The sequence below is a fragment of the Eucalyptus grandis genome, chromosome 11, assembly GCF_016545825.1.
Source record: "Eucalyptus grandis isolate ANBG69807.140 chromosome 11, ASM1654582v1, whole genome shotgun sequence".
In the NCBI taxonomy this organism is placed as follows: Eukaryota; Viridiplantae; Streptophyta; class Magnoliopsida; order Myrtales; family Myrtaceae; genus Eucalyptus; species Eucalyptus grandis.
The window spans coordinates 23,788,196-23,812,555 of NC_052622.1; the positions used below are offsets into that span (position 1 = coordinate 23,788,196).

A 24,360-nucleotide genomic window follows, 5' to 3' on the forward strand; every position below is an offset into this window, starting at 1 on the left:
ATCCAAGATTAGTAAAAAAAATTATATTCTAGATCATGTCATAAGTTGATGGCCATTGAATCGGAGAATCAAGTTTGTGAGTGAGTAAAAGATGGAACTAAGACCCATTCAAACTTGAGATTTGCAATTTTGTTTTCATTTTTTTTTTTTGTCGACAAGTCAAAGTAAAACTCCTACAATCAGAAAAACTTTCATCTTTTTAATTGCAAGATTAGTCCGAAAAAGAGGTGGTTTGGACTCATATTGAAAGTTAAGAATTAACACTAAGAGTTGATGGACATTGAGCTTGGGAATTAAGGTTGAAATAATGCTATAAATATGCACACACGGGGTCAATTTTTTATTCAGATATAATTGTTTTAGTTTTTTTTTAAATTTATACAAGGATAAAAATGCTATATATGATAAATAAATAAATTTAAAAGTGAGACAAGATAAACAAGTACTTATTTAATGAGTGTTGAGCAAATTAAAATTTGAGATCTTTGATATTTTCATTTTTCTTAATTTTTTTTATCAGAAAATTTTATTTATGTATTTATTTATAAAAATATATTTATATAGTCCCATCCGGTTCCAAGCGATTCGGGTAGGTCTCGGTTGTTTGGCACGTTCCGGCTAAAGTGCAGGGGAGAGGCTTTAAAATGTAGAAGCAAAGCCCAGGACAGAAGATAAAAGAAAACGGCAAAGGCTTTTTACCCGCCATCAACGGCTGGATTGGTCTGCGTTATCTTGATCCTTCCACCATCCCCTCCCTCCCCTCCTCCGCTTCCAACACACTCCCTCGGAAAAAATGAACACAGGCTCTCAGTATTTGCACAACCCGCTGCTGTCACAGCCTCCTTATCAGCCTCTTCCAATTCCCTTCTTTGCTCAGGGCCAGAGACCGTTCTTGCCCAGAAAACTGACCCCCAGAAGCACCGTCAAGAACGAATTCTTGGGTATTCACTTCTATGGTGTAAAACGTAGAGGGAATGCTTGTGGCAGAGCAAGAATCAGGAGTCGGGTAGGCGGTGAATTGGCTGAGGTTCAAGGGCAGGAGCAGAAGCAAGAGCCTTTGGTGAAAAGAGCGTACCCTTTTCATGAGATTGAGCCCAAGTGGCAAGAATACTGGGAAAAGAACAAAACTTTCAGAACCCCAGATGAGATTGACACGTCCAGGCCCAAGTTCTATGTCCTCGACATGTTCCCTTATCCCAGGTCTCTCTTCTCTCTCTCTCTCTCTCTCTAGTTTCTTGTTGTTGTTGTTGTCAGTGAGTGATTGTGATGGGAAAGTTGCTAACGTCACTAGGCCAATGATGGGAATTGGGAAGCATAGTTCATTTGAGTGTCTTGAGCAACTGGGTTGGTTTTGATCAGTTCAATAATTTAGGTTTATCCATTGGGACTGAATTCATTTTTTTGTTTGGTTTTCATGTTGTGTTCTTGGAAGTTAGATTTTTTTTTTTTTTTTTTTTTTTATTGATGGATTGTTTTCGATTCAGTGGAGCGGGATTACACGTTGGGCATCCCCTGGGATATACTGCCACTGATATTCTGGCTAGATTCAAGAGAATGCAAGGCTTCAATGTTTTGCACCCAATGGGATGGGATGCGTTTGGATTGCCTGCTGAGCAGTATGCGATTGAGGTTTTCTTTTCTATTTTGGCTTGGTGGTTACATGCATTTTTGAAAAATTCTGCTGTGGTTATGTAGTGGTTTGTAACAGGACTTCTTTTATGTGTTTGGCAGACCGGAACCCACCCGAAAATCACAACTTTGAGGAACATTAACCGATTTCGCATTCAGGTGACCTACCTTCCTGGTTTAATGTAGGGCATCATCATAAAGCTGCATTAGCTTGGTCTTGATGTGTTTGGGAAAGAATCTGGTGTCTAGACCTGCCATTGAAATTTTCTTTTTGACCTCTTTTCTCTCGCGAAGACACTTTGTTTTGGCTTCTTTGTCAGATGTACTAGAAAACTGCAAAGAGGGGTTTGATCATCTGAGAGGTATGTTAGCTACTTGATTTCATAGCTTAGAAAGTGGATTGGTTATCTCTAGGGTACTATTAGCGGTAGTCACAAAAGCTACAATAGTCTTGATCAATCTGAAAGGATATCCGAGAAGGACTCAACAAAGTTAAATATTTTTATGAGGTTCTCATGGAGGATCCAATCAATGAAAGTAAGAGCATTAGCAGACGCTTCTTCATATATATTCTCTGTTTCCTTCTGATGCAGGAAAACTTTTGTGGCTACTACTTTATAGTTTCATCATTGACACTGTTTAAAGCAGTTTCTAAGCTTCTAGTATGTGACGTGCTATGCTCTTACATTCAAGCACTTGCACTGTAATTGCAGCTTAAATCACTAGGCTTCTCCTATGATTGGGATCGTGAAATTTCCACAGTAGAACCAGAATATTACAAGTGGACCCAATGGATTTTTCTTCAGCTTTTCAAGAGAGGATTGGCATATCAGGTACTTAAAACCACTTTCTGCTGTCTGAATATTCAGTATTTGTTTGAAATTTTCATTGTCCAGGTGTTTACTTGTTCAGGCTGAAGTGCCAGTAAATTGGTGCCCTGCTCTTGGTACTGTATTGGCTAATGAGGAGGTGATAGATGGTGTGAGCGAGCGTGGCGGCCATCCAGTTATAAGAAAGGTAAACGATGATATACTGAGATTTAGGAAACAATAAGACCTTTTTTAGCTTGGTTACACTCTTGATTTCATTATTTTGAATGGTTTTACAATTTTACAGTGTCATTGTTTATTACAAGCAGCCAATGCGGCAATGGATGCTCAAGATTACTGAATATGCTGACCGTCTTCTTGAAGATCTAGATGACCTCGAATGGCCTGAAAGCGTCAAAGAAATGCAAAGAAATTGGATAGGGAGATCAGAAGGTGCTGAGTTAAAGTTCCGTGTTGTTGATGGTGATAAAATGGAAAGAAATCTAGAGCTAACTGTTTTCACTACCAGACCTGACACAATCTTTGGAGTAACGTAAAACTTCTTCTTCCTCATATTAGCTGTACAGGAACCCTTCCATACTGAATTTGGTTGGGTTATGGCATGCATTCATCCGTGCCTTTCTCTTGCAGGTACTTAGTTGTTGCACCTGAGCATCCCTTGTTGTCAGCATTTGTCTCTGAAGCCCAACGTGGTGATGTACGCTCATCGTCTTCTTATTTTGAGTTCATATTTCTTTCTTTTTAATGGTAAGCAGAATAATAACTTTGTATTTTGCTGTAATAGGTCGAGGAATACAAGGACATAGCATCGAAAAAGAGTGACCTCGAGAGAACTGAGCTTCAGAAGGAAAAAACTGGTGTCTTTAGTGGTAGCTTCGCAGTAAACCCAGCTAATGGAGAAGCCATCCCCATATGGGTTGCGGATTATGTATTAGGGAGGTATGTATCACTAGTTGATTGTTTAATTTCACTTCTTTGGAAGATTTAGAGAATGTCTCATTGCCAAAGTAAATTATTGGAAGCATTTCTCTTGAAAGTGGTCTCTATGACTTTCATTTCTTCTTGTCGACATATTTGCTTGTGTTTTCAAGTTGGTTCTCTTTCCAGAGAGCACATCGTAAAGTATGTGCATCACCTACACTTTCTGCTCCTGGCAGTTATGGTACCGGAGCAATAATGGCTGTACCAGCACATGATACACGGGATCATGAGTTTGCTCTAAAGTATGACATCCCTATCCATTGGGTCGTGACTCCTGATGGGGAAAGCAGTCCTGATTCCAAGGTGGCTTACTCAGGTGAAGGGATAATTATTAATTCCTCAGACTCCATGTCTGGGCTTGACATCAATGGTTTGCTGAGTGGTGAAGCTGCTTCCAGAGTCACTGAATGGGCTGAGAAGACTAGCAATGGGAAGAAGAAGGTGCAGTGTTATCTTTATTTAATACATTTTCCATGTGATTGGAAGGGTTGGGCTGGGGGTGGTTCAAATTGACCATGAAAGATTGCAATACCTGTATTTGCTTAAAATTGTAATTTTGCAGGTGAACTACAAGTTGCGGGATTGGCTTTTTGCTAGGCAACGGTACTGGGGGGAACCTATACCTATCATTTTCTTTGATGAAACCAGTGAGAGTGTCCCACTCAGTGAAACAGACCTGCCTCTTTTGCTTCCTGAGTTAGACGACTTTACACCCACGGGTACAGGGGAACCACCATTGTCAAAGGCAGAGGCATGGGTATATTTTCTGTCACCTAGTCGATTTTATTTTGCCTGTGAAACATTTTTTTTCCCCAGCTTATACCACTAGGATTCTGCTGAATTTAGTTTCTCATTAGGTTCAAACCATGGATCAATCATCTGGAAAAATTGGTAGAAGAGAAACAAGCACCATGCCGCAATGGGCTGGTTCTTGCTGGTAATTATTTTGGTGTGGTCTACAGCAACTTTTTGTACTTGTAAAGTGCAGGTATCAAATGGTCTTATAAAAGTTTTGGGATTTGACTTTGTGCATTTCCTTCTTCAACCAGGTATTATCTGAGATTTATGGATCCCAAAAATTCCAAAGAATTAGTCTCTAAGGAGAAAGAAATGTAAGATCAACCTCTACACTTCATATTCTTCCACCAGTTTGATATTCTTTGATTGGTCTAATGCAGGGATCATGCATCTTATATGTTTGCCTCTCCATGTTAAATTTCATGTTACCATCTTGTCTCAGGTACTGGGGCCCAGTTGATGTGTATGTTGGTGGTGCTGAACATGCTGTACTCCATTTACTTTATGCCAGGTTCTGGCACAAGGTTTGTTTTGAGGGTCTCTTGCCTTTGTCTCTGGCTAGGTTGTCTAATGCTAACTAACCAACTAACAAAAGAAACGATGGGTGAGAATCAGGATTATATTTAAAACATGTGCTTATGTGGTTAAGCCCTTTAATAATCCAAATTACCTTGACCAAAAGCATCATATCATGATTTTCAATAGTTTTTTTTTTTCGTTGGAAGTAGTTCTTAGGGCAGTCTTGGGCTTGTACAGAGCATAAGAGGAAAGTTTAGAGTAAAACTAATTATTAGCCTAGATCTACATGGGTCCGTTCTCTTGGGTAGTTATGTGGTTGAAGTTGGTATGGAAAGGCTTTTAGGTTTTGGAACACGTGCATGTTATTAGGCAGAATGTGGCTGCTTGTGGTGTTAAGCCGATATTATTTACTTCAGTCTCATACTTATCTGCTGGATATGTTTCAGGTTCTGTATGACATTGGTATTGTTTCCACGAAAGAGCCTTTCAAGTGTGTTATAAACCAGGGAATCATTCTTGGGGAGGTCAGTAATAACTGTTTGTCCATATTTTCTTCCATCAGTGAATGCTCTTCTAAATGGTGTGTGTGGCAGGTCCAATATACAGCATACAAAGATGCTGATGGAAATTATGTATCTGCAGAAGCTGCAGATTCATTGGGCGAATATACTCAAGAAGTAGTCACTGAAGAAAAGGTAAGTCGCTTTCATGCATCAGCTTTGGCGATTCAGGTAGAATCACGACATTATCTTGTGCATTAAGCAATACCACCTTCTTTGCTTAGGTCACAAAATCTGGGGAATTTTTTGTACTGAAGGACAATCCTAATGTTCGTCTAACAGCACGTGCTTACAAAATGAGTAAGAGCAGGGGAAATGTTGTCAATCCTGATGATGTTGTTTTTGAGTATGGTGCGGACTCTCTTCGCTTGTATGAGATGTTCATGGGACCATTTAGGTATTTATATACCTTCAATTTTCTTTTCTCCCCCAGATCACATTATCTAGGCTCTTGGTATCATTATGAGGCATTCTCAAGTTTCTATTGTTTCCTTTGGCTTTCAGAGACTCAAAAACTTGGAGCACGAATGGGATTGAGGGTGTTCATCGGTTTCTGGCGAGAACGTGGAGGCTGCTTATTGGTTCACCATCACCTAGTGGTACATTCAAGGGGGGAACGGTGGCAACAGATGTAGAACCAAGTCTAGAACAGCTTCGTTCTCTGCATAAATGTATTGCTAAGGTCTTACTTCTGTTGCATCATCTGTCATTTCCTTAGAATGCCCTGTTGGTTTCTAGCTTGTTAGCTAAGTTCTTGCCATTTTACATGCATACTTTGTTTTTGAATGACAAATGAATTACTAGAAGTGGTTAAATTTCTTTATGAGGACCTGTGGGAATTCAACCACAGCATGGACATGTAAACGATGACTCAGCATAAGAATGATGGAGCTGTCAATTTAAGTTCTCTACCATTTACAGGTGACAGAGGAAATAGAAGTGACGCGGTTCAACACTGGAATTTCTGCAATGATGGAGTTCATTAATGCTGCGTATAAGGTAGCTTTTCTTCTGTTGAATGAAATGCCCCTAGTACCTTATCATTGTTGCTTTATTTACTTCTTCCTTTTTCTCAGCTGTGTCTAGTATAGTATTATGTTTTTGTGAGATCAGTGCTCTATCTTCTTTCCTTCTCTTTCATTCAGTGGGAAAAACTGCCAGTGTCAGTTGCAGAAGCATTTGTTTTGTTGCTTGCCCCATATTCTCCTCATATGGCAGAGGAGCTTTGGTCCCGCCTAGGGCACTCGCATTCATTGGCTTATGAAGCTTTTCCAAAGGTATGTATTATCTTTATTTGTGTGGCTCTTTCTTATCCTGGTGTCTCTGTGATTGCTTGATGGTCCAACCTTCTATAGAGTGAGACCCTCCCCTTACGAGTCACTAGTCATTCCCTAGTTCTGGTTTTGAATGGCAGGCTAATCCCGATTACTTGAAGGAGTCAACTATAACGCTACCAGTTCAGATCAACGGCAAGACGAGGGGTACTATCCAGGTTGAAGAAGGGTGCTCTGAGGAGGATGCTTTCAGATTAGCTTTGAAAGATGAGAAACTCTCCAAGTATCTGGATGGAAAATCCATCAAGAAGAGGATCTTTGTCCCCGGCAAGATCCTAAATGTCATCTTGGACCGCCAAAATGTTAAGGTTGGAGCTCAATAGTCACTTTGACTGTGCACAGTGGAGTTGGTCCTTGGTTACCTCGTGCCAGTAGATGTAAATGCCAAGGTGTGTCTAGCACTTAGAATTTGGTTATTTGCCAGTGTCAGGAGAGTCATGTTTCCCTTAAAGAGACTCCAGTTTTATCTTGTAATCTTTTGTTCTGCTGATATAAACCCACCTCAACATTCCAGATTCTTTCGTAAGACCGGACGGAAGAAGAAGATATGGACCAGGTGAGATCTGCTAGGTCGCTGACATATGTTACCTCGCAGAGTGGTTCCTATGCCATTACTTCATCAACCAAAAAGAAGGCATTGCCTTGTGTGGTGGTAGGTGTTTAACTTGGGAATGCAAACACGTTAGCCGTGAGTCTTGATTCCAACGTTTAGATCCCGGAAAGTGAGGATGCATTCCTTGGAGATGAGAAATAAGACTTTTGTGGGTTTGGTGAAGCAAAGATCGCTATCTCCTGTATCGTATCCTTCAGTCCGTGAGATGCTACCATACGGCGGTTGTGATGCATCGAGCGTATATTCTATTGAGAAACAGTTTGTATAAGTTGCTTAGCTTTGCTTATCCAGCAGAATTCCCTCCTTCACCCTTTTGTATAAGGTGCTGTTTCAATGTCAATGCATCATCATCTGACTCATCAGTTTCTGTGTGTTAAACGTGTTGTCTACAGGAATGCAGGTTGGGGTCACTGTGAACTCAAGCTGTTGACCTTGCAAAAGGGTCTTGTCCTGAGCAATTAGGTGGTGAGAGAGAGAGAGAGAGAGAGAGAGAGATGGTCAAAGATTTCATCGGCAAGAAAAGCCGAAATCAAGAAACAAGAAGTAGGTCGACCCCTCACCGGACGCGCTTTGCCTTCCTGACATTGATGCCTTTCCCACCCTCTTGTTCAAAACACCCCATGTCTAGGTCTCACCTACTTGTTGGCACGTCCCTGTACCATTCCCGGACGGTGCTGTTTAGCCATTACTCTACCCTTAAACAAGCAAAAGAGAGAGGGTGACATTATGCGGAAAGTAATCTTATAAAAAAATGAGCCATAAAATTTATTTCTTAACAAATATATGATCGGCTGAATTGATATCTGTGCCGGTTATATTAGCAAACGGATTTAAATAAATAGGTCATAAATTAGCTTTGAATGAGTTATGAATGGATGTGCAATTTACTTAGGTTTGACCTTACTACATTCTTATCATCTTTTTAATCTCGACCTTGCTATCTCTTGGCCTATTTAAGGATTTTCATTTGGGTAAGGATTTTTGTAAATTGAGTTCAATGTGAAAATGTTTTAACAATATAGGGTTGGATATAATTTATTAGATTTGCATTTCATGAAAAATAGGTCAAAATAGATTAAATATGTCTATTTGGGTTGAATCATACTCGAATTGATCTCGATTCACCTATTCGACAAATCCAACAAAAATGAACGACAAGCTTACGTAGAGGAGCATGCCTATTCCAAAAGCCTACACGATTTATTTTCTGCTACTAATTAAAAGATGTATGAACATCGCGTACACGTAAGAAGTTGACAATAGGAAGATCTTGCCAAGCCGTCTCGTTTCTAGCAATTCGATTTCTGATGTGGTATAACGAATTCGTAAAAGAGATACTTCCCCATTCGAATTCTCTCTCCCTTTTTTTTTTTTTTTAATTCTCTTCACAGGATTATTTATTAGGCAGAGAGAGAGATATAGGAGAATTTTAAAAAATAAAATAAAAATAATAATAAAATAGGGGGCTTGGGCTTTGGCGTCAGCTGATGAATGTGAACTGAAACGAAACCGAAACGCCCTTAATCCACGGCGTCGTTTCGGGCACCCGCGTCGTCTTCCTCCCCCTTCAAAAACGTCTCTGCACGTCGCTTTTCGCCCCGACAAAGACGACGACGACGAAGAGCCCGACCAAGCTTCAAGCTTTCTCTCTCTTCCCCTCTCTCTCTCTACGCCTGCAAGCTTCGAATCCTCCATCATCTCTCTCCAGATGATCTCCTTCCTCCTCCGCCTCTCTGCAATCAAATGTAAGTCTGTTTCTCTCTCTGTTTCTCTCTCTGTGTATTCTGCGCTGCTCTGTGGTGGGGGATTCATGGCGTTGGCTGCTTTGTTGGCAGGAAGGAGGACGTCGGCGGCGGCGGCGGCGGCGATGAAGAAGTCCGCGCAAGTCGTGGCGGTCCGGCACGTGCTGTGGCTCGGCTGGAAGCTGGTCATCCTCCTCTCCCTCTCCCTCTGCCTCCTCGCCCTCTTCCGCCTCCACTCCCCTCCTAACTATTATTCCTCCTCCTCGTCGACGTCTCCGCATCTCGACGTCCTCCGCCGCCGCGGCGCGGGATCGCGCTTCGCCGGCACCCCCAAGCTCGCCTTCCTCTTCCTCGCCCGCCGCAACCTCCCGCTCGATTTCCTCTGGGGCAGCTTCTTCGAGGTTTCCGACGTGATCTCTTGAGATTTCGCGATCGCTTTATCCGCGCTGTGTTGGGGAACCGACGGTTTTTTTTTTTTTTTTTTTGGGTGTGTGTTTTCTTCTGCAGAATGCGGACGCGGCGAATTTCTCGATATACATCCACTCGGAGCCGGGGTTCGTGTTCGACGCGTCGACGACGAGGTCGCGCTTCTTCTATGGTCGCCAGTTGAGGAATAGCATTCAGGTGATTCCTGGAATTCAGAGGAAATGCGTGATTTTTCAGTTATTTTCTTTTTTGGGTTCTCTTCGTTTTTCAGTTTTTCTCTCGGACATGACGATTTTCGGCTCCAAGTTTGTCTTCCCTGAGTTTGAATCAGTAGTTCGGTTGATGGGTTTTTCGTTGTCTCCCAAAAGTTGTTATTTTTAGCTGTCCATGTAGTTGCTGGAGACGAGAAGAATGGAACAAAATACAATGGGTCGTCTGCAGCTTCAATGAAACTATCTTCACTAGACTTGATGTTTCTGTGTATTCTTTTGTTCTGATATTTTGGTCGAAATTGGTAAAGTCGAGTGATGCCTTTTCTTTTGATGTCTTTAGCCGCTAAGGGGATCTAAAGTAGGCCAATTCTTGAACTCTAACATGCTGTTTTCATCCTTTGTTGCCGGTGGTGAGTCGTTCGCCATGATAAGTTGAATCTATTTGAACGTGGTGTGATTTAACAGGTGGGGTGGGGAGAGTCAAGTATGATTGAAGCGGAGAGATTGTTGTTTGCTGCAGCACTTGAGGATCCAGCTAATCAAAGATTTGTTCTCCTTTCCGATAGGTTGGTGTCCTTTGTACTCGAATAAATCAATTTTTGTGTCATGCATATTGCAAGCTAAGAGTTTCTTCTGCATTAAGGACGAGTAACTCTGATTTTGATCCTTCTCCTTTTGGGTGAGCAAACAATCATTTTCTTAAACCAGCAGCATTTAGCAGTATGTTCTCTCTGCTATAAGCAACACAGTTATTAAATAAATACTTCTTTGATGAAGAGCTCAAATTATTTCCATCGTGCCATTTTCTTCTGAGGATAAGTCACTCTCCTTTTATGTTTCTAATAAGCATCTAATTTTGAACGAGTTGAATTTCCAGAAGGCATCCTTCTATATAAATTTCCACATACCATAAATGAGTTTCAATCCAAACCATTCTAGCTGCTGCTTATTTATAGTTTGCTTCTTTGATGTAATTTTGAATTTGATCCATTTCAATATGATCAGAGAGTTTTAAACTTTCAGTTTGTTATCCATTTGCACTAAAATGTGGGCGTAAGATTGTCATTGCTAGATATCAATTGGTCTCTCTTTTCCATATAGAAAGACATATGCTTAGTGTTGATCTATACAAGTGCATTTCCTGGCTTGAACTAGTTCTTCAAAGTTGTTATGAAGTCACATAAGATTTTTTTTGTCCATTTTTCGCAAGACTTGATTATATATGAAGTTTCTCTTTTCCTGGTGCTGCAGTTGTGTTCCTTTGTACAACTTCAGCTACATATACAGCTATCTAATGGCTTCTTCGAGGAGTTTTGTGGACAGGTAGATGGAGGCCTTTGGTAGTTGAGGTGCTTAGCATTGTTTATGCATATAGTGATTTCATGCTTCAATTGATACATTGCATCCGTAAATTGATGCATTTCCTTACAATTTGTAGCTTTCTTGATGCAAAGGAAGGCCGGTACAACCCTCAAATGTTTCCAGTTATTCCAAAAGAGAGATGGCGAAAAGGGTCACAGGTTTTTTGTTTTATCTTTTTGTCTTCCATCCTCAAAAGATGTATCAACTGATATTTCAATGAGCGTTTGTTGTAGCTATTGCATGCCCCAGATAAATTAGACTCGCCTCTGTTCACATCTATTGTGAAAGTTTTTGTTATCTGTGATATGGAAACATAGATAAGTAAATGTGGCTTCCATCTACATGCTAGAGCTTTTATTGGTGTATGGTTTTTCTTTGAAACCTACATGATGGAGCTCTTATTGTGTTGATGTTTCCTTTAGATTTATCAAGTTATACAGAGCGATTATTATATTTTGTATTTCTGGGACACCTGGTTCACCCTTTCTTTGCTCTGTGAATTGCACCTCAATTTCCCATGTTCCATTTCTGTCCTCTTTTTTTTTTTGTGTGTGTTTGTGTGTGTGTGTGTGTGTGGATTTTGATAATGATGCATCTATTGAGCTGATATTTAGTGCTGATGGAGACCAGCATTTTTCTGTGGGCTTTGTTGTATTGATGTTCTTATTGGTACCGCATTTGCAGTGGATCGCCTTAGTTCGTAAGCATGCAGAAGTGGTTGTAGATGATGAGGTTGTTTTTCCAGCATTCAAGAAGTTTTGTAAGGTAGATGATGCCATATGTTATTTGTTTACACTCATTCTTATAAAGTTTTCTGCTTCTCACTCAATTTACTGCTGCTTGCCTACCAGCGACGACCACCTGTAGATGCCAGTAAAGGAAAGCTGAACACTGTGAGTGACTTTTGATCCCTAATAGAGATATATCAATATCTGTACTTTCTGACATGTTATGATGTTATGTTAAATTTTTCAATCTTTTGATTGCTTGGTTTGTTATTGAGATCACTCCCTGCTCCCAACCCTTGCCATGTTGACTAAATTTTTCCCAGCTGTCGCACTGACTAAATGCTAAAGGTTTGCATGATCAACCAACTGCAGTGGTGTTCTGATAATCATCAGTATTCTTTAAAACACAGGAGTGTTTCTGCTTTCATAGTTTGGAGGCTTAACTTCTCTCTGCATGTTTTCAATTGCCCTTTTGGAACTGGGACTTTTGCTCTGTGGGCTTAACTCTTCTCAAGTTCCACTTTTTTGAGAATTCCAAGTATGGGAATTATGAATACATCTGATAAATGTTTGAAGCCTAGAGTTCTGAAGCTGTGCCCTCTGGTAGTTGTCTGGATTGCTTTCTCTGTGCATAGCACAGTTTCAATTTAACCTTAGGGTCATACTCTAAATGCCAAATTACGTATCATAGGAAATGATGAAATGTTTCAAATTATCAATCTACAAACCAGTGTGAACTCTTAAAGGAACTAGCAATTCTCATGCAACAAATCCCGCAGGTTGCTATCGATTGGATACTTCATATTGCAGGCTGTCTAATAGCATATAGCTGGAGATATTTGAAAATTTTCAATGTTTGAAGGATCTAAGTATGGCTAATGAAGTGATTTTGATGTTTCATGGGACCAAATGACTTTGATGCATGATGTTCACAATTGCTTCTAAAAGGGATCTGCTAGTTATTTTAATGTGAGATCTATTGCCAACTGCAGAAACTTCAGAAGCAGCACAATTGTATTCCAGATGAGCATTTTGTCCAGACGTTGCTTTCTGTAAGAAATATATTTTCATTACTCACCCACCTTCTTTCATGTTTACATCCCATAATGCTACATTGGTCATTTTAAGCATCTTATACCTGGCTTACCTCTACTTCAATCATTGCTAGTAGATGCCGCTTGATTTTTTAAAGCTCACATTGCAAGCACCTTTTTACTGGACTCTGATATCACGTGGCTTCTAAGTCCTTTACCTTGTATGTTCTGCTAGTTGAATGAGCTCGACACTGAACTTGAACGAAGAACAGTGACGTATACCTCATGGAACCAGTCGGCTACAAAGATGGATACTAAAGGTTGGCATCCTGTTACGTTTGATTATGCAAATGCCAGTCCGCGACAAATCCAGGCAATAAAGGTCAGTCCTGAGCATGTTTCCCTTTAATTTTTCATTCTCTGAAAATGAAGGCACTTTCTCTAAGATTAAGTTGATGACAGGCTGAGAAAATTATGTCTCTCTTTGTTCTATAGCAAATCTGGCTTAGTGCTTTAGTTGCCAATCTTTGATGCTTAAACTTTTTGTTTATTTCCTTGATCAACTTCCCTGCAGCAGAAGTGGTAGTTTTTCGCTAAGTGAATAAAAGTGATAAATTTGTTATCTTCATAGGCTTCTGCTAAATTTGATTGCTACATAGGTATTTGGGTAACTAATTCTAAAGAATAAAGACAACCTTCCTTGAACTGACCAATCTCTTTGTTTAACTTCTCAACCCTATTAGTCCTTGCAATTAAAACTGCTTATGGTACTTATTCACACTCTTCCACTTAATTTCCCTTCCCTTTTTTCATTTATATCCCATTTTCTAATCCATTGCTTTTATAATCAATTTTGCAGAAAATCAATCATTTGTATTATGAGACAGAGTTTCGGACAGAGTGGTGCCGTGCAAATTTGTCATCTGTTCCCTGCTTTTTGTTTGCGAGGAAATTCTCACGAGGAGCAGCCATGCGCCTTTTGAGTGAGGGGGTGGTCGGTCGCTTTGATGCTTCCTCATTGTTAGATTCGACTCCTTGATTGGCTACACTAGTTATTTCTGAGGGCTCTGGGTGACCTAACAAGTAACAACTGACCAGCTTCAAGACAATTTGGAGGGGAAGTGGAGCACCCTGCTAAAAGTTATGCAGATAAGCCTATAGGTAAATATAGTCAGACGATAGCATTACATTATTAACTACCAAAATTTTGTGACAGCAGCTTCACACGTGCGCTTACCTTTCTTATTGTTATATTTTCCCCCTGACAATTCATTATACGAGTTTTCAACCTCGTCTCTTGGTTCTGCAAGGGATCTCAATTATGTACTATACTTTCTCAGGGGTGGTACTTGTACAATTTAGGCTGTCATTGAATTTTATGAAAAGCATGGCCTACAGTATTCTGACCTTTCTATGAATGCAGTCTGATAATTTCCATATTATATAGTGGAATAGTATCATTAATTTCTTTCAATCAAGCTATTTGCTTCCACACAAGTTCAAATTACATCATCGTGACTAGCGGTGTGAATGGTCCGGGTGGGCCGCTAAGAATCGGTTTCGAAAAATAGGAATTGGGAATTGCCCACTAGTTGCATAGATCCGCTTGGGAACCGGATTGCCGGTTTGGTCCAGTCTGGTTCCTAGGTGGATCATAGAATGGTCCAACCTCCGTACCTTCCTCTTTTCGCCCTCCTCGCATTTATTTATTCTAGCTTTCTCGACCATGGGACTTTTATTCTCCTCAAGTACTAGCGTCACGGCGGCAGCGGTCACGACCTTCGTGCCGCTTCCGTCCCCACCACCACCACCATCTTCGCCACTGCTTCCGCCATCTCCCACTCCTCCCCAAGACCGACAATGAGGAAGACAATAGGGACGATGAGCCATTCTTAGACCTAGAGTTCGCCCCCATCCTTGAAAATGAGGACAATGAGGGGAGGGCTAAGGAGGGGGAGGAAGAGGGGAGGTAGAAGTGGGATGAGTCCAATAATGAAGAGGACGATAGTGATAGTGAATGTGGAGGTGGTGACAAGGATAGCGATGATGTGGAGAGAGAGAGTTCAAGTTCGAGGGGGGGGGAAGAGAATCAGGTTACTATTTAGCCGAGTTCGGACTAGGACTTGAAGGGAGATGAGTGGTGAATTGGAGAGGGAGAGGGAGCTCGTAGAGATTTTGAACTAAAAGAGATGAGATGGAGTAGAAGAGTAGTGAATTGAGATAAGATGGTGATTGGAGCCCTAAATTTTAAATTTACTAATTTAGATTTTTTTAATATTAAAAATTAATATATTATTATAATAAACCGTCTGGTCCGGTTCGGGTGGGCGGATCCACCCATGGAACCGGGAACCAGATGGTTTTCTTAAGAACCACCGGTTCTAAACGGTTCCGATCCGCATCTAGACGGTTTGGGCGGGTTTTGATTCTTTTGTACACCCCTAATCATGACTAGGTTGTTTTGGCAGTTGCAGTTTGTAGACAAGAATGTCTAATTTCACAGCACGAGTAATGGCTGAGGCAGCCTACTAAATGAGGTAGGCACATTGCAAGCGAGGCCCTCGGTGGCCTTAGTTGTGAGGAGCAATCGCATGTGACTTCATTTATATAGCCTCTTGATTTTATTCCATCACACCAATAATATTTAAGAAACACCCACCAGTATTCACACATATGATCAATCAGTGATGAATATGCTTCATTGACTGTGGTAAGGCAAAAGGAAATGCTTAAATTCTGTGTTCACTTAGTTCACCCTGCTGCATTGCTTCCGCACTTCGCCCTTCGTCTTGCTGAGGGTGTTGGCTGAAGATAGCTTGACGAATGCTGAAGAGAATGTGCGAAAGAAGTAGTCCTGATCAATGGCGAACTGCTTGACGATGTCATAAGTGCGAGGATCTCTTGAGATGCTTGAGTCGATGAAAAACAAGCCCTTGCCCAACAATATGTCCCTGTAGTACTGGTTATCGAATATTGTTGGGGTTATGTCGTTGGATGTGGCTGTGAGATTCATTAGGGGATTTAGAGTTGGGCATTGTAGTCTGAGCCGTGCTTCGAACACTGGGTTCATTAGATCGTCGGGTTTCGGGTTGTACAATCTGTCGATGATGTTCAGGCAGTGTCCGGCGCCTAGTGTATGTGCACCTGCAAAGAGCGGTTCACACGGCAGTGTCCGTACTTGTTAGTACGGATCAGCACTAGTCTTGATTCATTCTAAATGGTTATAGCAGCTCAAATTCATGTTACAAAACAAAAAGGATTGGTCGATCTTCAATGTGCAAAATATTATCTACATACAATCGCTATCGAGTTCTACTTCTATGAACAAGTATGTCGCAAAACAGGTACGTTGGTATCACATTAGCTAATGCAAAAACCGTACTCTGATACTGGACTAGCCGTGATCGCCAGAATCTCCTTTTGAAGAGTCTATCAGGCTTAGTTTATTCACGTATAGATGCATTGATGCCACTGATTAGGACAAGTTCTGCCGATGTGTTTTGTTGATCAATATCGAGATTAATGATACGTGATTCTTACCCAAGATCGCGACTGATTCCTCGAGATTCAGCCCTTTAGTCATGAAGATATGGAGGAATGCATCGACAGAAATACTTGGAGAAGGGAGATGAGCATCGGCTTGCTGGTAATTACTAGCTCTCGAGTCTTTCCTTCCAAGAGGAATGGCAATGTGTGGTCCTCCACTCAGAGCCACCGATTCTCTTGCAGCTAGTGCAATTATGTCTGCACAAGATACCTGGCCCGGGCATTCGGCTTCCAATGCTGACTTGACATACTCGATCGCATCGAGTTTCCTGATGCCGAAGTTCCTGGACGATTTTATCTCCGACTTCGAGCCAATCGGGTCGAGAAGTATTGAAGCATCGCATCCCTAAAAAAATGAGAAGTATAGTTATCATGTAGTTATGGAAGAAAGCAACAAGCTCGAGATATTATCAACTAAACAAAGGATAATGCACTCTCAGTATCTCTCTAGAGAGAGAAAAAAAGAACTCTCAATGCAACACCAACTCGAAAAACATGTTTTCAAAGGTGTTCTACAATAATGTTTAACATTCCAGGAAATGGGAGTTGTAAAAAAGGGATGTATTCAATTGAGAAGCCGAATGCTATAACTGTGGAATATGTTAGTTATGGTAAGAAAATCTCTTTGTATGTTCTGAGATCAATGTAGGTAGGGAGTGCAGTCTAACTTTCATGCATTTATGTACGTCTCTCTCTCTCTCTCTCTCTCTCTCTCTTCAGAGGATACACAGACACAACATGACACCATGCATGATTGAGGAAATGATGGAGCGGTTGTGTGTATGAAGTGATGATTACCTGAACTTGGCAGTCGTGAAACATGAGCCTGAGAAAGGCAGCGGGTGCAGTTGCATCCAAGAAAGCAAAGCTCAGCATCTCCCTCCTGACAATGTCCTCAGCATTTGGACATGTTGTCTTGTAGTAATCATAAGCCAGCTGACCATCACTCACCCCAACCCACACAGCCATCAATAATGCTGCCATTCCTATGCACTGAGCCCTCCCCATCTCTCTCTCTCTCTCTCTCTCTCTCTCTGTGTTTGTGCAACCTAAGAGTTATATAGGGGAATGAGGGTGAATTATGGTTGCTAGAAATAAGTGAAGATGAAGATTTATGAGGAGAGTGGGATCACATGAATGGGGTTGACAAAGGACAAGTTAGAGGGAAAGAGTTGGCAGTGGAGCAAGAAATCTTATTGCCTGGTCCCATATTGTCACCCCAACTAGAGAGGTGGAAAGACCACATTATCATAAAAATTCAGCTTCATCAAGGAAGCAACCGTGTCCGCTCTGTGCCAACTTCCCTGGCTCTAAGCAGCCTGATAGCAACAAGTTGATATAAGAAAACCCATGCTGGATGTGAGTCACGTTTCTTGAGCGCCATCAACATAATCTTCCGCTGCATTAGCCTCTTCCTCGGTGGAATTCACGGTTTAGGACAGTTTTTGTGGTTGAGAGCATGTGGGGTCCGAAGGAGTAAATGCATTCCCATGGTGTTCATTTACCATTACCAGGCACCCGGCACAATAATTTCGGGACCGATCGCCATATCGTTCAACTCCAATGGGCAGAAGTTGCCATTGTCTCGCTGTGATCTCCACCCTGCGCACCTGCTTTAGCTACCGAGCATGCTTCATATCCTCCCCCCATCAATGCTTCTATCACACTTGAAACTTTCGTTTTGCTTCAAGCTGGATTCATACTTTCGTGTACGAATATCTCGATGCCCCATGTTTGCCTCATTAATCTGAGATCTTATCTCTTCCTACGGTGAGGGCGACTATTAGAGGGATCAAATGTATGTGCAGCAAACAATTTTTTAGAACTGTTGTTAATGGTTTCATAAAATTTCACGAAAAGTTAAGAAGAAACATGATTTTACCGAATGGCGGTACATGTCAGTAGCAAGTCACACGTCACATAAACTGGTTACTCTAATTCATTTGAAATCATTTTACTAGAATTGTTCCTTGTAAAACGGAAAATTCTTACTTGATTTGTGTTTTTCTTGTTCAAGTTGCTCTTGCATTCGTTGGCACATGATACTTATACCTCAAGCTAAACCTATTGAGATTATGCAGAAATTCACGTCTAGCTAGTAGTCTTCAACTCTTGCCTAAAGTCAATATTTTAATGCGCTCGACCTGCCCACGATTCGCATAAGGACTGACAAGTTGCATGATAGGGAATTTGGGCCTAACAACATGCCATTGGTTGGTACAAACGGTGCTCTGAATCATCATATGTTGAGTACTTAAAGCACTTTAGAAAGGTTTAATGCTTATTTCCTCATTGAGGACCTTTCGTGATCATCTAAGCTAAACCCGAGTAGGTAAAAGCTCGTTTGCCCTACGTCTGGGAAATTCAGAGTCTCTGAACTTTAATTTTTTCTAATGTTTCGCACGCCAAATATTCAAAATGGCACACGAAATTGATATATATGTATGTTCATGGATGTGAGCTGGATTGATCCATGTGGGTTCGGGAGCGTACTTGAAATGGTCGTTTCCATGGGGTCCGCAGACTCAGCACATTAAGTCCTTACAAGATCGATGATGATGTGCGTCATGCTTGGGCAAACGTCCTTTCGCTCTCTCTCTACTTAATGATACGGGTTTGGAATCGGTAGATTGGTGGTGATTTAAATGGTCATGAATGCTTAGAATGTACCGGAAATGGTTGTTCCAGCAAAAAGAAGAAAAAACCCATGCGGTTGTAAGACTTTTCCACACTTGCCACATATACAAGTGATTGAATGACGAACCACCGGTCCCTTAACACCTTGCAAACCGAAGTTGTGGAATATACTGCAGCGGTCCAACGACGTAAATTGGACCGACTGAAGGGTTTTAATTAAACACCGAGTTAAAAGAACAGACTTTAGGTAAAGATATGGGGCAGCGAATAAAGGAAAAGCTTCAGCAAGTGAAAAAACCGATGCAGAGCAAGAGAACGAAGTTCTCAAGAAACCTCACTGTTACGCTGTCTTGAGCCCAGCAACAGCAAGTTCATCAAGAGGTAAGTTATGGCATGATTCTTCATCTCAAGATCTAATAATGACAATGATAGATCAAAATCTGGCTGAGTTAGCATTTATCTGCATTTCACATAAACTAAAGCAGGTTCAAGTCTCACTTCCTTTTATAATCAGCCTTCTTTAAATTTATGCGCTGAAAAGAACTATGGACACAGAGACATCTTATGCAGCAAAACGAACTTTCTATTTTCCTGGTTTCGGAGATTGCTGCTGGACAAGCCAATGTTTATGAGGATGCTTCAAGAACATCTTCCATTCCCAGTGGAAGGGAACGATGAATTGATCCGAAAGAACTCTTTTCTCATCATTGGATCTCTAGTTATGATCATCCATGCTGAAGAAGTGACACTTTTCAAGGCTTTTGAATACGTACAAGTGATCACAATCATCACGATGCTGGGAATATGCTAATCTGATGATTTCTTAGGATACTCCCTTGGGCCAAATATGATGGATCCAATCCTTACGTTTGTACTTCCCATTTCGATCTGCATAGATTCACAAACAAAAAGGAAAACTAAGCATTACCATTTGCTAGACAGGATTTACTAGATAAGGCCTCAGAAGAAGTTTAAGCACACAGTGCAACTGACGTTGACAAATCTCTTAGATGCACATGTTATGTTTGCTCAACATGCCAAGTAGTGGTAGCAAGAAAATCCGGAATTGCAAGGTTCCTTACAGCTTGTTCGAAATCACCGGACATTCCCATGGACAGCTCGCATTTTTCTTCTGGTATTCCAAGTGCCTTGCACACCTCGCTTCTGCAGCTTGCTAATGTCTAGAATTACCAAGAAAAATGTTACTACTAAGGGGCAGTGAACAACCAGCTTCTCAATAGCAAATCATCAAAAAGCAAGTCAGAGATTGCGTGTAATCACCTTAAAGTTCTCTGGCGTTGATGTGTAATCCAGGTTCCCAATCGTCATTAGACCACAGAACTCTAGGTTCGAGCAGTTCTGGCTCACATGTTTTGCAAGCTCCACACAACTGGAGGGTTCGACACCAGATTTTGCTGCAAAATTGTCTATGATTAAGATCTATATGCACAACATTGAGAAAAAAGAACAAGTCTGTCACTTCTTTAAAAAATTTTTCAAAAATTTAAGCCAACACAAAAGAAAGTCTAATAGAAAAACCCACTAAATGGTGCCATTCAATCATGACTCAGAACTTTTTAACTGAATTACTTCTCAAACTTTCTCCCAAATAAAAATATAATTTTACCCCTAGAGATGAATTTCACATTTCTAATCCATTATGCAGTAAGATTTTACCAATATACAAAGGGAAACCCAAACCTTATATTTTTCAATTTTGAAGGAAAATATATTAAGCATGCACAGTAATAACTGTTCTAATTAACTGAGATTTGATCATTTTTAGAGGAGAGAGAAAATCACCAAAAGAGAGAGTTTGGGTGAAGAGAAAGTGCAACCTAATATAGAGAGAAAAGTATTGACTTAGTGAATTAATTTAGCTAAATTATGCCTCATTTATAAGAAAAATATCTCAAAGGTATTCTGTGGTGTTTCCATACATTATAAAGACAATCTTGTAAAGACTTGGCAACTTATTCTTACAGTTGGTTGACGAAAATAATTAGAGGACTTAAAGTAAAATGTCTCGAACAGGTTCAAGGATGTTAAGTGTTATATTTGAAATTAGGGATGTAAAGTGAGACTACCCCAATAGAGAATGCTAAATGTAATTATCCCTAATATCTTAACATGTTTTTTGGCCACAACATATCTAAACATGTTCAAATGCTATTTTTTCCCCCACGGCATGCTTCATTCTTCATTTCTACTCCCAATTAAATCTGATAGCTGATAAACTTCCTAGTTGAAGAAAGAATGGCTGAATACATTCTTTGCACACTTGTACTCTTAACTATAGACACTAAAAAGACAGGATACAGTCCAGAAATGACTTCTACACCGAGCTCTAGCATTTCCGAGTGCTTTGCCTCTAGGAATTAGAAATAAAAGATACAATGCAAAATATCCAAAAAACAGATGTTTGGCATAGATATATACAAATGATAAATGAAGCAGCTTGGATCTATGGTCCAAACTCTCAAAAGGAAATGGCTATAAGTGGATTGATAATGATATCTGAACAGTTCTTGTGAGAAAATCATTACAAAGGGCAAAGCAGTTACTCATGAAGAATTGCTGACAAAACATCAGAAACCGTAGTTTTCATTATGATGAAAAAGTTAAGAGAATAATATTTGTAATATCCATTACCAAAAATAAGGAGATGTCTTCTATCCTAATCCATAAGTAGTCATGAAGATATCATCCTAGCATGAGGGACAAAAATTTTACAGCCTATCAATTCAATAATAATTAAGAAAATTGAATAGCTTACATTCTTCTCCACTGGTATTCACTTGGATAAACACTTTCAAAGGATTTCTTCCAGCACTTGCCACAAAACTATCGAGTCGATTGGCAATCTGAAAGTTCCAGAGTAGTAGGCAAATGGTAACTATGTTAGAGCCTTCCAGATACAGATGTGGATTCACAAACTTCTGATACCTCAAAGAAATAACAAGTAGTGAATTTAAGAACCTTCTCATCATCTACGCTCTCTAAAACCGCAAGATTAGGAACACCAGCTGCAAAGATGAGACATTTTCCATAGAAATTACAATCAAGATGAAAGAGGGAGCAGGGACGACATTATGAAAACTGAAAGAGAACTAAAATTTCGCAATAATATCAGTACAATCTTAAAAACATAGTTTTTAACCATAGATAAAAGGATCCATACATGATAAAATATCTGATTGCCATATGAGGAATCACCTTTCTTAATCAAAGAAAATTGCGTTTAGTTATTACAACTATATATGACAACCTGATCCATCCAAATTAAAAACAAAAAGTAAAACCTACTAAAATCCTAGGGCAAGCATGTCAACATTACATTTCTTACTCTTAGAAATGAACTCAAATGTCTTGCCATAGGATCAGTAAAATTCACGAGATTCAATTACTATTAAAGCTTTATAATGTAGAGCCTAAAGAATATTGACTTCAATCCTAGCTAAAATATTCCATCTGAACATCACGATGGCAGGTTGCCAGAATAAAAAAGAATCAGGGTGGCGGAAAGACAGACAGAAATCACTAACCTTTCTATGAACAATTTCACACACAAAAAAAAAAAAAAAAATCGGATTATGAAGCTAGGCTGCATTTGATGGGTGGGATACAGTGCGGACCTAGATAGGATATAAGTTATCTGATATGGCATTTGGGCTAGTAGTTGGAATGGGATACATCTAACCAAACCCAGATATAGCCCAATATTCACTTAGGATGTAACATAATTTTATCCAAGCCAGACAGGAATAGGATATGAAATTAAAGAAAAAACAAAAGCAGAAAGTGAAAACTATAGGACTAGGGCTAAAGCTGGAGATTAAGGAGAGACAGGAGCACTGCTGCCATGGATGTCGCCCATTGCCTCCATTGATCACTACCCACAACCTTGCAATCTCAAACCAAAAGGCAACTCAACAATTTGGTTTCTCAGATCAACTCACTGCGTAGATTTGGTTTTTGGGCTGCATAAGGATGGCGACCGCCATGCTGTAGTCACAGTGGATCGAGCATTTTTGTCCCACTTTTTTTTTTTCTTTCTCTTAGTCCGATCACTTTGTTCTAAACATAGTTTTATAACAATCTTCTTATCTGCAGTCCGGTCTAATCTTTTGAATGAAAACCACTTAATCAGACATCATATGGTTATATCCAGTGTTGCATCCTGTCACTCACCAAACAAGATATAGCAAACCTGAGGGACTTCATATCCTATCCCATAATATGCAGCCTAGAAATCCAGATTCAAGAGTACAATATGCAGTACATATTGAGTAGTCTAAGAGGCTTAATCGAAACATACTGAGAAGAGGCTTCACTTTGTTGCTCTGCAAGTTCCCAATGAAATGCCATTCGACATCGTCTGGAAGCTGCACTTGCAAAATCAATAATTGGAATCAAACAATTGGAAAAGAACATAACTTTTCGCAGAACTCGATACTATTTTGCATATCGCCAAAGCCAATCGAAGCAAATCCTCGAAAAACAGCAACTTTAATCTTTGAACTTTTCACTACAAACTCCGTTCAGAACAGACACAGAACAAGAAACCGAACTCAGATTCTTCAGTTTCCCCTCAATCACCGCGATCATCCAAATCCCTCCCTCGCACTCGGAATTTCGACAAAATCAACCGCCATTTCAGCCAAAAAAAAAAATGAACTTCGAGCAGCTAAGAGTTCGCGGCACCTGAGGAGCCTTGTCGACGATCTCCTGGACGTAGTTCTCGCCGAAGCAGCGGTGGCCGGCGTCGTAGAGCTGGCGGATGAGGGCGACGGGCTCGTCTTGCTCACCGCCACCACCCGGACGCGGTCAGCGCCGCGGCCGCACCGCTCCGCCGCCTGGCCGACCCGGTGGAGCACCGCCCGGAGCGCCTCCGTGACGGCGGCCGGCGATGACGTGGCCATCTCCGATCGGTTCTCGGCTCGATTCGCGCTCCGCTCCGTCGCCGCCGTCGGAGAGCAATGTGGCGTCTGGAGTCGTGATCGCGTTAATGGTCGCGTATTTATTTTTTTTTGTTCTTTTTTTATTATAATTACTCAGCTAATGATAATATTAATCACTTAATAATATGTTCCAAGGATATAGGAAAATTAACTTTAAAAGGTAGGTATTTTTAGTTGTACTTTCTTGTGTTGATTTTTAAATTAATTCCTATTGTTATGTAGAATGATTTTTACTTTTAAATTTCAATATTTTGTATGTTTTGCTAAGCTTGCACTTTGATTTTTAGTTGATGTAAATTGCTTGAAACCTTATAGGATATTTTAATATTGATAGTTATCTTATAAAACTCATAAATATATCATGTACTCTTGAAGTGCACGGAAATTGTACGATTTTTTCATCTCAAATTCTTATCTTGGTATTAGAATTGTACAATCATAGAAAATT

General features: G+C 40.4%; 4 protein-coding genes across 4 annotated transcripts; 2 read left to right on the forward strand and 2 right to left on the reverse strand.

The window, feature by feature from the left end:
* Positions 1 to 683: 683 nt before the first annotated feature.
* LOC104445683 (leucine--tRNA ligase, chloroplastic/mitochondrial) lies at positions 684 to 7,626 on the forward strand. The gene is made up of 21 exons (XM_039305653.1): positions 684 to 1,200; positions 1,485 to 1,629; positions 1,732 to 1,788; positions 2,343 to 2,462; positions 2,542 to 2,646; positions 2,768 to 2,991; positions 3,090 to 3,156; positions 3,244 to 3,398; positions 3,617 to 3,881; positions 4,003 to 4,197; positions 4,298 to 4,377; positions 4,490 to 4,552; positions 4,681 to 4,762; positions 5,204 to 5,281; positions 5,351 to 5,452; positions 5,542 to 5,714; positions 5,822 to 5,999; positions 6,239 to 6,316; positions 6,463 to 6,594; positions 6,732 to 7,040; positions 7,166 to 7,626. Exons 1-20 carry the CDS (start codon positions 794 to 796, stop codon positions 6,972 to 6,974), a joined length of 2,949 nt encoding a protein of 982 aa, XP_039161587.1. The 5' UTR covers positions 684 to 793; the 3' UTR covers positions 6,975 to 7,040; positions 7,166 to 7,626.
* A 1,179-nt stretch (positions 7,627 to 8,805) lies between these two features.
* Positions 8,806 to 14,186, forward strand: LOC104445684 (glycosyltransferase BC10). The gene is made up of 11 exons (XM_010059598.3): positions 8,806 to 9,009; positions 9,100 to 9,407; positions 9,514 to 9,630; positions 10,110 to 10,210; positions 10,896 to 10,967; positions 11,083 to 11,164; positions 11,691 to 11,771; positions 11,858 to 11,899; positions 12,727 to 12,786; positions 13,004 to 13,150; positions 13,628 to 14,186. The coding sequence occupies exons 2-11, from the start codon at positions 9,132 to 9,134 to the stop codon at positions 13,805 to 13,807; spliced, it is 1,158 nt and encodes a 385-aa protein (XP_010057900.2). The 5' UTR covers positions 8,806 to 9,009; positions 9,100 to 9,131; the 3' UTR covers positions 13,808 to 14,186.
* A 1,202-nt stretch (positions 14,187 to 15,388) lies between these two features.
* On the reverse strand, positions 15,389 to 17,314 carry LOC104447557 (peroxidase 29). The gene is made up of 3 exons (XM_010061279.3): positions 17,113 to 17,314; positions 16,309 to 16,660; positions 15,389 to 15,912 (listed from the first exon to the last, which is right to left on the reverse strand). The coding sequence occupies exons 1-3, from the start codon at positions 17,296 to 17,298 to the stop codon at positions 15,515 to 15,517; spliced, it is 936 nt and encodes a 311-aa protein (XP_010059581.3). The 5' UTR covers positions 17,299 to 17,314; the 3' UTR covers positions 15,389 to 15,514.
* A 2,023-nt stretch (positions 17,315 to 19,337) lies between these two features.
* On the reverse strand, positions 19,338 to 23,964 carry LOC104445687 (pyridoxal phosphate homeostasis protein). The gene is given in 8 exon segments (XM_010059600.3): positions 19,338 to 19,839; positions 20,034 to 20,132; positions 20,233 to 20,366; positions 21,728 to 21,815; positions 21,931 to 21,977; positions 23,270 to 23,336; positions 23,656 to 23,747; positions 23,750 to 23,964. Coding segments are annotated over 8 exon segments (732 nt in total). The 5' UTR covers positions 23,874 to 23,964; the 3' UTR covers positions 19,338 to 19,758.
* Between the last annotated feature and the right edge of the window lie 396 nt (positions 23,965 to 24,360).